An 18040-nucleotide genomic window follows, 5' to 3' on the forward strand; every position below is an offset into this window, starting at 1 on the left:
TCTAACCAGTACTCTTCAAAACTGCCAAGGTCATGAAAAACAAGGTAAGCCTGAGAAACTGTCATAGATAAGAGGAATCTGAAACATGACAGCTAAAGGTACTGTGGTATCCCAGATTTGATCCTGAAGCAGAAAAGGGGCACCAGTAGAAAAAGTACTGAAATATGAATGAAGTGTGGAGTTTCTTTTTTCTTTTTTTAACTACTTTGTTGAATTATCATTATCAGGTAAAAAGCTGTACATACTTAATGTATACAACTCGATGAGTCTATGGATAAGTATACACCCATTAAACCATCACCACCATCAAGGCCCTAGACATATACACTACCTCCCAAAGTTTCCTCCCACCCCTTTTATTATTATTATTAATTTTGTGTGTATATGTAACAAGAACACTCAAGATCAATCCCTGCCCATCCCCACCATCAAGCCCCTGACAATTGCCATTCCAGTCTTGGCTTCTCTGAATTTCACTTTTTTTTTTTTTTTGACAGGGTCTCACTCTGTCACCCAGGCTGGAGTGCAATGACACCAACATGGCTCAATGAAGCCTTAAGCTCCTGGACTCAAGCAGCCTTCCCACCTCAGCCTCCCAAGTAGCTGGGACTACAGGCATGTGCCAGCACACTCAGCTAATTTTTTTATTTTTTTGTAGAGACAAGGACTGGCTATGTTGTCCAGGCTAGTGTTGAACTCCTGGCCTCAGGCAATCCTCCCATCTCAGCCTACCAAAGCACTCATATTATAGGTGTGAGCCACCATGCTAGGCAGAGTTTCACTATTTTAGATTCCATATACAAACGAAATCATACAGGAGAGTTTCATTAATAGTAAAGTACCAATGTTGGATGTTATAGTTTGGCTCTGTGTCCCCCAACCAAATCTCATGTCAAATTTTAATTCCCAGTGTTGAAGGATGAAGGAAGGGCCTGGTGGGAGGTGACTGGATTGTGGGGGTGGATTTCCCCCTTGCTGTTCTTGTGATAGTGAATGAGTTCTCATGAGACCTTGTTGTTTAAAAGTGTGTGGCACTTCCCCTCGCCCTCCGGCTCCACCATGGTAAGATGTGCTTGCTTCACCTTTGCATTGCACCATAATTGTAAGTTTCCTGAGGCCTCCCAGGCATGCTTCCTGTATAGCATGCAGTACTATAAGTCAATGAAACGTCTTTTCTTCAAAAATTACCCAGTCTCAGGTAGATCTTCATAGCAGTGTGAGAACAGACTACTACATTGGTTGATTAGTAGCAACAAATCTATGTACCACAGGAATATAAGACATTACTAAAAAGGGAAACCGGATGCAGGGTGCATAGGAACTCTGTATTCCATCTGCAACTTTTCTGGAAATTTAAAATGATTCTAAACTTAACAATATTTTTAAAAAAGAAATCAATTCACCTTAAAAATAAAGAGACAAAGTGGTGCATTTGAGGGGGCCGGAGTAACATTAACAACGAGAGAGAGAGAATCCCTCCAAAATATCTAACACAACTGACAGTGTTCTGCTAAACTAGAAATTATAGTAATTTCAAAGCTTTTAACAAGAGCCCTTTGCAGATATACTATTAGTAAAACCTCAGAATCATTTGCTTGTTATATTGTTCCTCCTATAATTCTACCAAAAAGAAAACAAACCAAAATATAACTATAACCCTTTGAAAGTTATTAAAGTCATCATAATAACCATTAGTAAAATATAAATGTCACAGTCATACATGTCTAACAAACATGTAGAATCTAATGAATAATTCATATAACACTTGCCTCTGGAGTTCCTAGTGATTTCACAGCATTCAGATCAGAACCTGAAGAGAAAGTATTTTTTGCCCCACGGACAATGAGGCCTTTCCCCTCTGTCCAATTTTCCAATTCAATTACTTTTTCCAGAAGTTGTAGCATCATAACACCTGCCAGAGATAGGAGGGGGAAATCACAAATATATGGTGACTGGAAAAATAGAAATAATTTATAAATCATAAGGTGTCAAGCATACTCTTAGGTCCTATATTTTATAAATATTTACTGAATGTCTATCAAATGCCTACTGCACTGGCACTATGGAGTATACAGGAGAGATATATATGGCAGGCCCTGCATTGTAAGTATAAATTTATTATGTGTCTATCTCTCCATCTATCTTAAGCCCTGTATTGTAAGTGTAAATTTATTATGTGTCTATCTCTCCATCTATCTTAAGAAATCACACAAATATATGATTATGTAGAAGAATATACCATGCTGTCCTAAGAATAAGAAAATGATACGGTAATAAGAAAAAATTATTTCTTAGGGTAGAGATAAGACATAGACCTGACTTCTCAGCAATACATGTCTCAGTCAATAAAGTTTTATGGGTATAACATGACTATGAGACTTATGATATATTGGACACACGGTATACAGAACAAAGTGCGATTCCTATACTACTGACATCAGAATAGGATGCTAGTTGAGGAAATGAGTAATAAATACCACCTTGTTCTATGGTTAGCAAACCGTCCTCTGAGGGGCTTGAGGCATATGATGGAAGTTCTTCACAGGCCTACCAACCATTAATTCTATGATTTATAGATTGTTACCTTGGTATCACTCCAAAGTTCTATTGGAGCTTCTTTATAATAGACAAATTTAACACAGAAACAGCTGGGACTGGCACTTTAAGATCTAATCAATAACTTTTAGATATGCTTATCTTTGGTGATCTTCCAAGTTCATATAGTTCACGGTTTTCAACATGACTAGTTTTATTTTCCTCTGCCTAGGCAATGCTTTAGAAGCCAATGTATAAAGATCATAACAGAGGGTTAAAAACTGGCAAAAAATTAGTACCACAAGGTTCCAAAACATGGCCCCATTAAATTATGTACACTTCTTTGGAATATAAATCCCACAATGTCAAAAACTTATTTTTTTGCCATTTTCTGAAGTAACCAGGAGTGAGGTGGTTCCACAATAAATGTTATATTAATGGCACTAACTCACAAATATCTAACGCAGCTATTCTTTCTTATGGCTAATTATGACCTACAGTCATGCATCAACAATGTATCACATATACCATGGTGGTTCCAAGATTAATACAGAGCTAAAAAATTCCTATCACCTAGTAACCATCATAGTTATTGTAATGTAGTACAATGCATTATTCACATGTTTGTATTACAGCTGCCTATAGTATTCAGGAAGTAACACACTGAATAGGTTTGTAGCCTAGGAGCAGCAAGCTATTTCATATGGTATAGGTATGTAATAGGTTATGGGTGTAAGTACACCCTATAATGTTCACACAATGACAAAATCACCTAACATATTTCTTAGAATGTATCCCTATCACAAAGCAACAAATGACTGCACTTAAAACTGTAACCCTTTCCAAGGATGTCCTAGATGCTTTAGAAATATCGTTCTTTTGCTTTCAAGTGATTTACAGTCTAGTAAGGGAAAGAAGAAACCCACACTTTTAGTATAAGAATAAATCTGTATAGGTTAATATGGGCCTTTAATCATTCATAATATTTAAGCTTCTTAAAAACAGGTCAGGTGCGGTGACTCACACCTGTAATCACAGCACTTTGGAGGCAGAGGCAGGCGGATCACGAGGTCAGGAGATCGAGATCATCCTGGCTAACATGGTGAAACCCCATCTCTACTAAAAATATAAAAAAACTAGCCAGGCATGGTGGCAGGCACCTGTAGTCCCAGCTACTTGGGAGGCTGAGGCAGGAGAATGGCATGAACCCGGGAGGCAGAGCTAGCGGTGAGCAGAGATTGCACCATTGCACTCCAGGCTGGGTGACAGAGCGAGACTCCGTCTCAAAAATAAATAAATAAATACAATAAAAACAGATAAATAAATAAACAATGCTGGCCTTTGTTTTAAAACCTTTCCTATGGTGCTGATTTTTTTTTAACCCTTTCCTATGATGCTGAAACGCTGGCTATGAGAATAAGAAAAATCCACACCACTAGTTACTGTTAAACTAATCTTTTCAACTTTGCAAAGTAAAACTCAAAAGATGGAAGAGACCTTAAAGAGTATCTAACTGAATGATTTTTAAACAAGGGCCCTGAGTGCTCATTCATCCTCTCCCAATCCAACTTCACCAAATATCATTACCCAAATCAAAGTAGGTCTCCTTTTATTAGTTTTATATATTATGCATCAAAATAATATTTGTTTCTAATTGAATTAAAAATTATTTGTAACTTTTCAGAAACAAATCATCACTATTGATCCAATTTAACCTTCTACAGAAATTTTACCTTTCAATTTCTATTTTTCCTGGACTAATATTAAATTGGTTTTTATTCCCTAAACCAACAGAACATACAGAACTACAAAGTCTCATAAGGTAGTCACTAGTCACCCGTATATATTGAGTGCTTGATATGTGGCTAGTCCAAATTGAGATGTGTCGTAAGTATAAAATAAATATCAGATTTCAGAGACTTAGTATGAAAATAAAAAGAAAAATATCTCATAATTATTATATTAGTGACATATTGAAAAAAATATTTTGGATATACTGAGTTATAAGTGAATTGTTAAAATTAATTTTACCTTTTTTTTTTTTTTAAACTATGGCGACTAGAATATTTAAAATTGCGCATGTGGCTCACCTTTGTTTCTTACATTATGTTTCCATTGGTCAGCAATGGTACAGAGAAATCTCTCTAAATTCTGATAAGTGGAGAGAAAAGTCATCTTGGATTTAAAGACTCACCACTGGTAATTTACAAAAAGTTTACAGACTATTGAATTATGTCTACAGTACGACTGTAATATAAAGTAGATATACGAAAATTTTGTGACATTTTCTGAGCCCCAAATTTCAAATGCTACTAAAGATTATAATCAAGAAGTGCATAACTGAAAAGGGGAGATTAGTAAAATCAACTTGAAAATAGGAGTGGTGAATATTCAACAAGGCTACTCATTAGCTCTTGCATAACATACTTGTAGCAGAATTCAAATTTGAACTTCAGCAAAAATTACAAAGTACCACATGTCCTGCGTCTTCAGTTCTCTTAAATACAAAATTCTTATATGCTGAGAGTGTTGACTAGAAAATAGAAGGCATTCACGAGTATCTAAGAGTTAGGGAAGAGTCCACAGCTAGACAAGTGCCGTGTTTCTTCTGTAACCATTGAATTAAAAGGTTAAAAACTAACAATGATTTTATCTCAATTCATACAAAAAAATTAAGCTAAATAATTCTTTTCATTAACAGGCTTTTCTCTTTAGTTTCAGGAACTCTGAAACCTCTTCCTCCTTGTTTCCTAGAATTAGCTGAAAACAAAGAAGTTATTACAGTTAATGAATTTCAATGGAAAATATAATCAAGATTAATTTAGGTTTCCTTTTTATTATTATCTGTATTAATGAGTTTTCTGAAAGCATTCAAATATCCATAATTATTAAAAATTACTTAAAGTGTTTCTGGTTCATATTACAGTTGTTGTTTTTGTTATTTTTCTCATGTTCTACCAAGAGTACCAGGACTTTAAAACATTCTGTCACCAGACCAAGGATAAAAAAACATGTGATAACAGGTTAGATTTAGTGTCATTCTTCAGGAATAAAAAGATCCCTAATACCTGAGAAGGCATTCATTTTACTTGGATTGTTCAGAGTAAGAATGCCAATACCACTGTCTTCCTTCTGAAGGTCAATGGATCCACCAGGAAACTGCTGAAGTTTTTTTTTCACTTCTTCCTCATAAAATCCATGGGATGTACCATAAAGTGACAATCCTGTTTGATGTAGCAATTTTGTCCTTCCAGACAGACAGGATGTCTTCAAAAGACTTTTTGCCATTTCTGGAAAAGAGAAGTAAGTATGCAGTAGTACAGATGAATAGGCACTCATTATGTGTCAACAGGCTGTAGTAATGGACCCTTCTGTGGAACTGGGAATACTTTCCCCTTTTTTTTTTTTTTTTTTGAGATATAGTTTCACCCTATTGCCCAGGCTGGAGTACAGTGGAGCTATCTCAGCTCACTGCAACCTCTGCCTCCTGGCTTCAAACGATTATCATATCTCAGCCTCCTAACTACCTGAGACTACAGGCGCCCGCGACCATGCCCGGCTAATGTTTGTATTTTTAGTAGAGGCAGGATTTCACCATGATGGCCAGGCCGGTCTCGAACTCCGGACCTCAAATGATCCACCAACCTCGGCCTCCCAAAGTGATTCGGATTGTAGGCGTGAGCCGCCCCGCCTGGCCACTTCCCCATTTCTAAAAGCACTCTTTCAGGAAATGATCAGTATGGAATTCCTTTCATTTTTCCCTCCTTTTCAAACCAAATAATTCACAAAGCACATCATTTCAGTATATATCACTGAGAGACAATGGCATAATTACAGTATATTTACTGTGCTCCAATACAATAGGAAAGCTTAGAAAAAATGCTGCTCTCTATTTTGCACCATCTCCTGCCTCCAGGTAGTCTTTTGCATCACATGCTTCTTCATTCTGCAACTCTTAACTTTTTCAAAATCTGAGAATAAATATAGTCCAAGTGCCCCTTTGGAAACAGCCTCTATGCAGAAATGCTACAAGAGCAATCCCACTCTCTAACAGAAATTTTATTCTTAACATTATTCTTACCTTCTGCAAAGCTTTCCGGCAAAAAGCTGGAAAGGGTCCTAAGAAAAATGGGGAGGGAAATACAAATGTCTGTGTGGTTTTTCTGTTCCCCAAGGTTCTGTCACTCTTCTCCTCTTACTCTTTTACCTCCTGAGTAATCTCTTCTCTGCCCATAAGCTTTTCTTGCCCTACTTAAACATTCTTGTTGATACAAGACTACATTCAAAAAAGGATACAAAATATAAGTTACAGTTCAATGAATTTTCACAAGGTGAATGCATTCTAGTAAATAGCACCCAAATCAAGAAACAGAACATAACCTGAACTTCACAAGATTCTCTGTCACCTTTCAGTCAAAACCCCTCAAGTAGGCCGGGTGCGGTGGCTCACGCCTGTAATCCCAGCACTTTGGGAGTCCGAGGCTGGTGGATCACGAGGTCAGGAGATCAAGCCCATCCTGACTAACACGGCGAAACCCTGTCTCTACTAAAAATACAAAAAATTAGCTAGGCGTGGTGGCGGGCACCTGTAGTCCCAGCTACTTGGAGGCTGAGGCAGGAGAATGGCGTGAACCCAGGAGGTGGAGCTTGCAGTGAGCCGAGATCACGCCACTGCACTACAGCCTGGGCAACAGAACAAGACTCCGTCTCAAAAAAACAAAAACAAAAACAAAAAAACCCTCAAGTAAAAGTAACTTCTTGACTTCTAATACACAACATTACTTTTGAACTTTATATAAATTGAATACTATATATTGTGTGTCTGGTTTCAATTTTATTAACATCCATTAGTGTTATGTGTAATCAGAGTCTAAATAGCCCATTATTCTCATTGCTGTATTCTATTTGTGAACCCAAAATATGAGACAGGTCTCATCGCAACCAATTTAGAATGTTTATTTTGTCGAGGTTAAGAACGCGCCCAAGACACAGACTCAGGAGGTTCTTACCACACATGCCCAAAGTGGTCGGGGTATGACTTACTTTTATACATTTTGGGGAGACATGGGACATCAATCAATATGTGTAAGATGTACACTGGTTCTGACCGAGGTAAGACAACTCTAAACTTCTGGGGGGCAGGGTGGTGGTGGGGAGGGGGCAGGAGGTAGATGTAGGCGAGGTTTTCCAGGTCATAGGTAGATAAGACAAAAGGCTGCATTCTTTTGAGTACCTGATCAGCCTTCTACCGAATACACAATTTAGTCTGGCTCAGTGAATCCGCATTTTCACATAAACAATAGAGCAGAGGAAGTAATCAGATGTGCATCTGTCTGAGGTTAGCAGAGGGATGACTTCCTTTTTGCGGGCAGGGGTATTTGAGACAGTCTCTCCTTTGTCGCCCAGGCTGTATTGCAGTGGCACCATCTCCACTCACTGAAACCTCAGCTTCCCAGGTTGAAGCGATTCTCATGCCTCAGCCTCCCGAGTAGCTGGGACTACAGGCACGTGCCAACATACCCAGCTAATTTTTCTATTTTTTGTAGAGACAGAGTTTCACCATGTTGGACAGGCTGATCTCCAGTTCCTGGCCTCAAGTGATCTGCCCACCTTGGCCTCCCAAAATGCTGGAATTACAGGTGTGAGCCACCATGCCCAGCCCAGAGGGATGGCTTTCTGTCCAGCACCTATGAACATAAGCTATCTGTTTAAATGTCAGAGTGAAATTCAACAGAGGTTAGTTTTAGGGTAAACATCGTGAGGATCACAAGGAATTTCCTTGTGGGCAAATTGTGAAGGAGGTATGTAGCTTTTATCTTTTCAGCCATCTTATTTAGGAATAATATAGGAGTAAGGTTTGCCTGATGTAGTTTCCAGCTTGACTTTTCCCTTGGCTTAGTGATTTTGGGGTCCCGAGGTCTATTTTCCTTTCACGTATTATATAAATATACTACAGTTTATCTATTCTAATCTTAATAGACATCTGAATTATTTCTAGCTTTTGGCATGACCATAGAGTAGTTATTCTGAGGTACATACTTTGTGTCACTAGTGGCTACAGTACTGAATACACAAAAGGTACTTAGTAGATAATGAGGGAGAATGTAGGCAAGTAAAAAAAACAACTCATCAGGCAGTCAAAAGGAATGCCACACACTTGTTTTATAGCTTTAAAAATGTATCTACTATGTGAGTTATAAAATGGTATCAAAAACTGTCAGAGAACAGGCCTCATAAAGGTTACAATACAATATCCCGTTTCCACTTTAAGTCAAGTGACATTTTTACCAAAGTGTTTCCAATGAATACTTACCTGACCACACAGTGGGATGTAATCTCCTCAAACAGCTATATTCCAAAAACTTGAGAACAGTATTTCAAAACTTTACCAACTAAGGTGGCTTGTAACTACAATATTGAAGATACCAAGACGTTTCTTAAATCTCAAGGAGACTGAAGTGTAACTCAGAGAAATCGTGACCTAATACACTATATTTTAGAGTTTGACAAAAAAAGTAGCGAGATGCTTGTCATCTTAAAAAATGATATCTAAGAATAAAAACTGGATGTTTTTCCAAGAAAAGAAAGGTGTTCTAACTTGCCATCATATCTTTGATGGGACCTGCTTTTAACTGTCATAATTTTATTCTATCCCTTAATTTCAAATTTCTTATCATCTTTCTTTGTATCCTCCCTCCCTCCCACCGAAAAAGTCACCAGTTGCCAACAGCTATGGTTACCGAATAAAGAATAATGAAAGCACTGGGTGACCTACTTAATGAATTGTGATTAATAAGGTTTGGGTCAATGTGATATACAAAACTAGTAAGCAACTAATAAGGAAAGTCAAATGTTACAAGTTGCAAAATATCTAAATATTTAGTATTTTCAATACTTTAATGTCTTCATCTGTGGCAATTCCATACTCCTTTTCCAAAACTCATATAGTGTAACTTATGCGACATCCTTCCATCCCATCACCTGTTCTGTCAAATTAGAAAATGATACGGTATTAACTGATTCTATGGTATTAACAGATTCTAAGGTATCTAAGGCCTCCTGAAGAACTAGAAAGCTAGAGGGAACAATGACCAAACATGATTTTGCAACATTCCAGGATATTTTCAGTTAACTCAAGGGACCTTGCAAGATTTTAAAAATAAACTTCAAAATAAAAGAATCTAATTAGAACATGGAAATGTTTAGTGACACAATAAAAGCAGAATGAAAGCTTATATCACAGATGTTCTCACCACCTAATTTAGTGCAATAATTGGTACTTTACCCGTACTATATAAAATTACTGGGCATGCAGAAGAATGAGAGGATACTGTAAAACTAAATAAAATTTTTAAATGCCAAAAATTACTGCCATATACTTAAATAATAAATTATTTAATTTTAAACAAATGATTCATTTGAATAATGTTCCTGTAAATATGATTTTCACTCACTGAATATTATTCCCCATATTTAACTTATCTCTTTCCCTTATATAGCTCCATTACCCAAAACTGCAGTCTGGTTCAAAGACCTATTTCCCTGCTTTCCCAGAGGGAAGTAAAAGTTCTGTCTATGGAAAGGAAGTATTTCTGAAATTACCACCATTAGTTATCTACTATTATTAGAAAATGAGCTATCCTGGTCAAATAAACTATCTCTCTTTAACTGGAAAGCAAAACTTTCCTGGGCAAGGACAAATTCTTTTGTTGAGAGTTTTCTTGCTCTAATGCACACAGAACTGTATTTTTAAATATTTTACCCTGAAGGAGAAATAAAGTGATAAGCATAGAAAATTCAGGTCTATTCCTCTGCACAAAAAAACTTGGTCTCCACGACCCTTTATCTTTAACCTGAACATCCCTTTCTATGGATCCCAGTCTTTAGACAAATTCAACCAACTGTCAACCAGAAAGTTTAAATTTACCTATAGCCTGGAAGCACCCCCGCTTTAAGTTGTCCCTCCTTTCTGAACCAAACCAACGTATTTCTTAAATGAATTTGATTGATGTTTCATGCCTTCCTAAAATATGTAAAACCAAGTTGTACCCTAGCCACCTTGGGCACATGTTCTCAGGACCTGAGGGCTGTGTTACAGGCCATGGTCACTCATATTTGGCTCAGAATAAATCTCTTAAAATATTTTACAGAGTTTGACTCTTTTCATCAGCAACACCTATATTCTCATGGCAGGATGTATTTATTATTAAGTTTATGTTTGTAATCTCCATTCATAACCATAACCCTCCCATACTCAACCACTATTCTTTCTGTTTCACCTCCCCTTTACCCTTAGAACAAAGTTCAGTGGTCAAAGTCTGTGAGAAAAATAGGAAAATATACCAAAATATGTCATTCAAAATGAGTTCTGAAGTTTCCTTTACTTTTTTAAAGGCAAAATTTTAAAAACATAGTAACTGGATTAGCAATTAAGACAAATATTTTAAAACAGGATGGTATTCTTTATTGGATTATTTAAAGTAGATAAGTAGACATTTAGCTGCATTCTCAGAAATAAAAACAGTTATTAGTTTCTTGGCATATGGACCATTAAATTTATATGTAGACTTTTCTGGTCAAGAAATGGGATCCAAGTGTATAGACACATATGTATATGTTAAGAGCATTTGGTGAGAGGTAGTTCTGTAGCAATTCAACGGCTATTTATTGAATTCCTATTAGTGATCACCCCATTGTTAGCTATTTCAGAGAGAAAAAAACATCTTTAAACGTTTGCAGTTTTGTCAGAGAAACAAACTATTCGCACATACAGCAAAAATAACTCAAATATCTAATTGAAAATAGAGCAAAGTCTCTCCTTTTATTGAGCTCTACTAGAGAGTTCCATTAAATTTAATGTATAGTCTTAATAAAAGGATATCTTTTTTTTTTTCCACCAGTAAACTTTTATCATGTAGTCTAAGGATTTTCTTTAGGTACAAATGGATCCAATAACATTAAATCAGTGCATGGAATTATGATGCTTTATTGCCCTTCATTCTAATTTTTAAAATTCTAAGCAGAAGTACAACCAAAATCAAGCAACATACCAGCTTTGCTAGGGAGTAAATATCAAATGTATATACTCACATACACATATATAAAACCAGAATTATCCTACATATGTGTAACCAGAATTTTTACAGTTATGAAACAGTGCAATACTAGTGTCTCACAGCTATATATTACTTCTATAACAAATGACTTTTGTTCACTGAGTTGAAATTTATGTTACATTGCATTTCACCAAAAAGAAAAGAAACAAAGAGGTGAAGAATGAAGAAAAATATCAGTTGAGTCACCTAACCAGTGCTGAAAAAGTTAAGTTTCAGAATACGGGTATATTCTATTTCTTAACCTAGATAATGTCATCCACAGTTATTTACTTTGTTATTCTTTAAACTCATACATTTCACTCTCTATATATGTGTGCTACATTACATTTACTTCTCAGGAAATATTTTCTTCCTGTCCAGGAATTCCTTCCAATCTCCTAAACTGCCAGTTGTAAAACTAGTTTCTTAAGAACTCTGCTTTACATACTGCATCAGTAGCCACTGACAATAATTACAACCTATAGATGTCTGAAATTTCTTTGTTGACAAGTCTGGCAGCTAAGCAAGGGTCCTTATTAAAGGTAATGATATTTCTTAAAAAATCATGCACAACCAGAAAACATAACAGAAAGGTACATATGAGATAAGCTGTAGCATTTTAGGGCTGGTCAGGACAGGGACTGCATCTTACTCACAGCTCTTAACACAGAATTTTACATTAAATTTTTGTGGAACTTAATGACACATATTGTGACTATTACTATATAGGTAATTACTATATAGGTACCTAGTCATCATTTTCTAAACTAAAGATAAAATCTATATTTACAAAATAAGAAAAAGAGAACTATTTCAGGCCGGGCGTAGTGGCTCACGCCTGTAATGCCAGCACTCTGGGAGACCAAAGAAGGCAGATCACCTGAGGTCAGGAGTTCAAGACCAGCCTGGCCAACATGGCGAAACCCTATCTCTACTAAAAATACAAAAATTAGCCAGGTGTAGTGGCACACACCTGTAATCCTAGCTACTCGGGAGGCTGAGGCAGGAGAATAGCTTGAACCCAGGAGACAGAAATTGCAGTGAGCTGAGATCGTACCGCTGCACTCCAGTCTCTCCAGAGCGAGAGACTGTCTCAAAGAAAGAGAAAGAAGAACTATTTCACTCTTGGGTACTTTAAAAATGCAAACCCAGGGGTGTAGCTACAAGTGAGGGTATCATAGCCAAATAATCTTTCACTAGCCTCTGGTCAGCTTGCCAAAGATCCACAACTCCTCCATCGCTCCTAGCTGAGGAATCTCTGCTCTTCAGAAAAGGAGGGCAAGAGCTCCTTGTCTGGTTTTATTCATATTTACAAAACGGGTTTGTATGCAACATAATCTCTACTGCATCACTAATAAAAATATTAACACTTTTTAAGAAATGAGGTTAATAGCCGGGCACGGTGGCTCACGCCTGTAATCCCAGCACTTTGGGAGGCCGAGGCGGGCGGATCACGAGGTCAGGAGATTGAGACCATCCTGGCTAACACGGTGAAACCCCGTCTCTACTAAAAATACAAAAAATTAGCCGGGCATGGTGGTGGGCGCCTGTAGTACCAGCTATTCAGAAGGCTGAGGCAGGAGAATGGCGTGAACCCGGGAGGCGGAGCTTGCAGTGAGCCGAGGTCACGCCACTGCACTCCAGCCTGGGTGACAGAGCGAGACACTGTCTCAAAAAAAAAAAAAAAAATGAGGTTAATAGACAATACAAAGTCATTCTACATATCTATATATAATACATATTTTATAAGGGTCTGGTTAGTGGTATTCTTCCTACTTTAACTATTTGAACAGATTTTTCTCACAAGGCTATTAGGTATTATGAGTTAAGGATAACCTGATACATTTTCTATAACTTTCTCAGAATGAGAGGCAATTTACCCAGTACGTATTCAGATAAGACTTGACTTAATGTGTCCCTCCCTTCTGCATTCTATTTACTGAGGCAACAAAGGGAACTTGCTTTCTCCCTCTCTCCCTTTCTCCCTCCTCTCTCCTCTGCAACCTACGGCTGCCTTCAATTTGGGAAGTGTCCCATTCTAAGAAGGCCAAATAGACTAGAGCTCAGGGTTCCTTAGGAATGCTTCCAGTCTAGGGAAGCTGTCAAAGTCACGTACCAGTTCAGTTAATAAACCTCGGAGGCCTACATATTCAGAGTCAAATATAGTATGCCTGGGTGCTTTTGCCTAAAATATGCCATTAATCAGGTGTGAAAGATACAATTCAATGAAGGAGATCCATGTAGGGCAGAGGCCCTGATTTCCACCTTGATAATATCTTCAGAATGAAAGTGCTAAAGAAACCTGATAAAGACATAGATGGTTGCTTTAAAAAAAACTTTTATTTTTTATTTTTGCCTGTCTTCCATAATCCTGTTTAAGGGAAGAAACAAGAGTTAATCTAGAAAATAAAGAGTAGGGACTTATAAAAGCATTAGCATTTTGTGGGAAAGTAGAATCAGTAAACAACGTATCTTCTGCTCTCATTGTAAAGGGGTCTGTCTGCTCTGTCATGATACATTATCCCTCTCTCCAACATCAACACTACAGCATTTAGTATGAATGCCATCAGATATCCTTTTATCCTCAAATCATTAAAACATTAAATATTTATGTAATAGTAGTATTTTGTCTCAATAGTCATCTTTGATCTATCACTGAAATGCCAATTTTTCCAAGAAACTCTTATAATACTTCACATTTCCTTTCACTATTAATTCCATATTTTTTCTCTTCTCATTCTATTCTCTCCCATTACCATCTCTCCTTTTCTCTCCTCTTCTTACATTCCTTGTCTGTGCCAGAAAAACCTGAGAACACTGCTTGAGCCTGCTAGATTCACTGACCCCAAGTTTAGAAATCCAATTCTAAAAATTTTATAATAGCCTATTATGTATACTTTCATCCCAGTTCTAAATTCAGAGACTATCTTAGACAAAAGCTCAGCGATGAGATAACAAGGTGTTAGTCATTATTAATCTACTATAGAATCTAACAGTACAAAGTGAACAGAGCTTAAGATTCAGGTTCTGTAGAAGTATGTAGTTAAACGATTGGTATTTTGGATTTCTTCCAGAATCACAGGAAGATGAAAAGGTTCTGAGGCATTTACAATTTTACAAGCTTTCTTCCGGGTAAAACTTATGTTTAAAACTTGCCAAGCAAGATTCGGTGCAGCCGAGCAGCTCACTACCAAGCCACTGAAAAGAGGAAAGAAAGCCCATCTGAGATCAAAGGTCGCACTTTCCATTTTTTTTCAAGTTCTGCAAAGGTGATCTGTTCCCCCTTAGTGCACAGGAAATAAGTGAGATGTTCTCTTAAAAGCCCTTACCTATTTCACCTTATATTGTAATCACTAAATCCAGAAGACTAACGTAAACTCATACTTAGAGAGAAAACAATTAGCCTAGAGCACGCAATAGAAATCAGAAGCATTTGATTTCAGACTGTCTGTATATCACCTGTTTTTAAAAGTTCTGATTCAGTTGTAGGCTGTCATAATATAAACTACCTTTCAAGGTTCATTACATGCCACCCACAACTCTCTCCCTCACACAGGCAAAATGCACAACTTTCAGTTCCTGAAATCCTTCTGATTTTTTCGCCATTTCAAGCTTTCGCATATGCGATCTCTCTTTCCGTTACATTTTTGTCTTCCTCAGAGTAACTTCAAATCATCTCCTCTAACATAGGACTACATAAAGTCCCCTTACTGTCTGCTCTCACAACATCTGTATCTCTCATCACTACTCTCTCACTCTTTGCTGTAATTAGTTTTTTCTTTTTTTTTTTTTTTTTGAGACGGAGTCTCGCTCTGTCGCCCGGGCTGGAGTGCAGTGGCCGGATCTCAGCTCACTGCAAGTTCCGCCTTCCGGGTTCACGCCATTCTCCTGCCTCAGCCTCCCGAGTGGCTGGGACTATAGGCGCCCGCCACGTCGCCCGGCTAGTTTTTTTTGTATTTTTTAGTAGAGACGGGGTTTCACAGTGTTAGCCAGGATGGTCTCGATCTCCTGACCTCGTGATCCGCCCGTCTCGGCCTCCCAAAGTGCTGGGATTACAGGCTTGAGCCACCGCGCCCGGCCTGTAATTAGTTTTTTAACCAGTTCTTCCCATTAGTCTTAGCTGCAAGAGGGTATTTGCAGTGCCTAATGATAATTTTCTTAAGCCTAAATTCCATACAGGGACTTAAGAATCTGGCCACAAATCAACTCTCCAACTATCCTGTTTATTAATCTCACCACTCACCCTGTCTCAACGCCATGCTTCTTCACAGGCTGGCTTCCCTTCCTGGAATGTTAATCACTGCAGTAATCTCAACTGATTATATGGTCGCCTTTCAGGCCAGAACCCAATAAGAAATCAAGAAAGGATCACCCGTTTCAGTACTGCGCTCCTCCCCCGCCCTCGTAGATTTCACAAATACACTTCTCACCACAAGCTTGTCTCTTCCAAGAGAATGCTAGTTCTTCGAAAGGGGTTCTTTGTTTTTCTTGCCCTTGTCCAGTTCCTCTGCGTACCTCTAGCACCTAGAGCAGCAGCTGCTATACAGGAGGCTCCCAGATGTGGAACAAAGAAAAGAACGGAGTGTTTATTTAGATGTTGCCTGAAGTCCTTAACAGCCCCTTCAACCTATAACTTAACTGTGGTTTTAATCCCCTACACGTGTAACCCCTGTATGTGTGCGCAGCGTTAAAAGGATTACTGCAGCTCAAAAATTCTCCAATGAAAGAACCTCTACCAGAATGGAGTTGCTCATCTTTCGTTCTTGAAAAGTTGGTGGCACGATACAAGAAAAGTTTTAGTTAAGCAAGACAATTTAATACATAAAAGACAATTACAGAAGTCACAGGGAACATTACCTAACTTAGCACAGGGCCTCGAATGTACTCCGAAATTAAATCAGTGTGTAGAAAGCAAGCCTCCTTATGCTTTTGAAAGTGTAATCTCGCGATCTCCCGGCGCGCTCTGCGAAGACCGATTCATCTCTTCCCCAGCCCTTCTTCCCCGCCCGGCGTACAGCCGACCCGTGGCGCTTAGCACCGCGTCTCCACCTCCAGCAGGTGGCAGGCCTGCCCGGCGCTTGCAAGGGACAAGTCGCAGAGGCGGCGAGGCTCGCCGTCTGGGGCACGTTTGGAGAAGAGAGCGCTACAGTCCATTCCACGGCGACATTTTAGGATTCTCCCACTAACAACACTAAACTGAAGCACTAAGGCTAACCCTTACGACCACGTAGCCACGCAGGCCGCGGCGATGACTTCCTTTTCCGCTCCTTTACACACGCTCTTCCGCTTTGCGTGCCTTTGTTTCTGCTCCCCCCGGGAACCTCCTCCGCGACTGTCCTCTGTTCCTGTATGTCCCCTCCTCCGCGTCGCCGCCTTTACTATCCTACACTCCTTTTCCTTTCTCCGAGGACTTTATCCTGTTCCCCTGTCGGTTCCCGTGACCCCGGAAATCCCGCCTCTGCCGCGATGCTCCCCCTTTCCTACAGCCGTATCGCTCCCCCTAGTGTCGCGAGTGAGCCCGGGGGGCGGTCTCCTATTGTTCTTGGCTTTGAATTTTCGCTTTTGCAGCACAGGGTTAGGGCTGGGAAAGGAGGCTGCTGAGCCGTGCTTGTTTTGGCTCCGATAAACGTGGGAAAAAGGGGAGGCAAGGAAGCCAGTGTAGGCAAACAGCGAGAGGGGAGAGGACAGAAAGGTACCGAAGGTCGACCCTTTTTAGATATCTCTTCCGAGTTATTGAGGGGAGTGGGTATTTAGCCAGTTTTTTGTGGTTTTGTTTGTTTGTTTGTTTGTTTGTTTTTACCCGAATACCCAGTGTGTGTCCTGAATGTGTGGATGTGACGAGGTGTTTATAAAGCTCAGTAAGTGTAAAATTCCGTGCCAATATATTTTGTATGCCTCAGACAGGAAGTGCTTTGGAAGATCCTTGAAAGGGGAGGTCATTTTACGCCAATATTGAGATCGTTTTGTCAGAGTCGTGGGACTAATAGGTAGTCGATGTCAAAGATAAGCGCAGCTGGACATTAAAGCGGTGAAAACATTTGTTCAGTTAACTATTGACAGGAAAGAGCTGAGCACTATTTCGATTTGTGCAGAGGTGACCTGAGCATTTTTAAAGGGAAAGGGTATATGCGGGCGCTCAGTAGAGAAAGTGAACCTACAGAGTTGTTAGTGTAAATGTGATTAGGCCAGCTGTGTGTGTGTGTTTCAACAGTTACCGCAGGATTGTATCCTCCTGCGGAGGATTTTATCCTTCTTGATTACATTTCCAGAGAATGGCTCTCTGGTCCTTGAGAGAGAACTTCTGAGTAGCAAGAAATAAGTATTTACAATTGCAGGCCCTTTAGTAAATGTTCTAAGAAAGGGATGTCAGAGACCTATCATCAGTTCTGTGCTGGTTACATCACGTAGTT

At 38.8% G+C, this 18040-nt stretch overlaps 1 protein-coding gene across 7 annotated transcripts in view; it reads right to left on the minus strand.

The window, feature by feature from the left end:
* ECHDC1 (ethylmalonyl-CoA decarboxylase 1) overlaps positions 1-17026 on the minus strand; it is a 59199-nt gene extending 42173 nt beyond the window's left edge. Inside the window, exons 1-5 of one of the 7 annotated variants that reach the window (XM_033234499.1) lie at positions 16488-17026; positions 16061-16181; positions 6617-6654; positions 5604-5825; positions 1770-1912 (exon numbers count right to left, since the gene is read on the minus strand). In XM_033234499.1, the coding sequence (XP_033090390.1) occupies positions 1770-1912; positions 5604-5823 (363 nt within the window). In that variant the 5' untranslated portion in view covers positions 5824-5825; positions 6617-6654; positions 16061-16181; positions 16488-17026. Of the gene's footprint in view, positions 1-1769; positions 1913-5603; positions 5826-6616; positions 6655-15873; positions 16182-16487 lie in introns of all 7 variants that reach the window. The other 6 variants (XM_033234496.1, XM_033234498.1, XM_033234497.1 and 3 more) reach the window with 6 other exon arrangements.
* Between the last annotated feature and the right edge of the window lie 1014 nt (positions 17027-18040).

Source organism: Trachypithecus francoisi, unplaced genomic scaffold (genome assembly GCF_009764315.1).
Source record: "Trachypithecus francoisi isolate TF-2019V2 unplaced genomic scaffold, Tfra_2.0 Lachesis_group15, whole genome shotgun sequence".
In the NCBI taxonomy this organism is placed as follows: Eukaryota; Metazoa; Chordata; class Mammalia; order Primates; family Cercopithecidae; genus Trachypithecus; species Trachypithecus francoisi.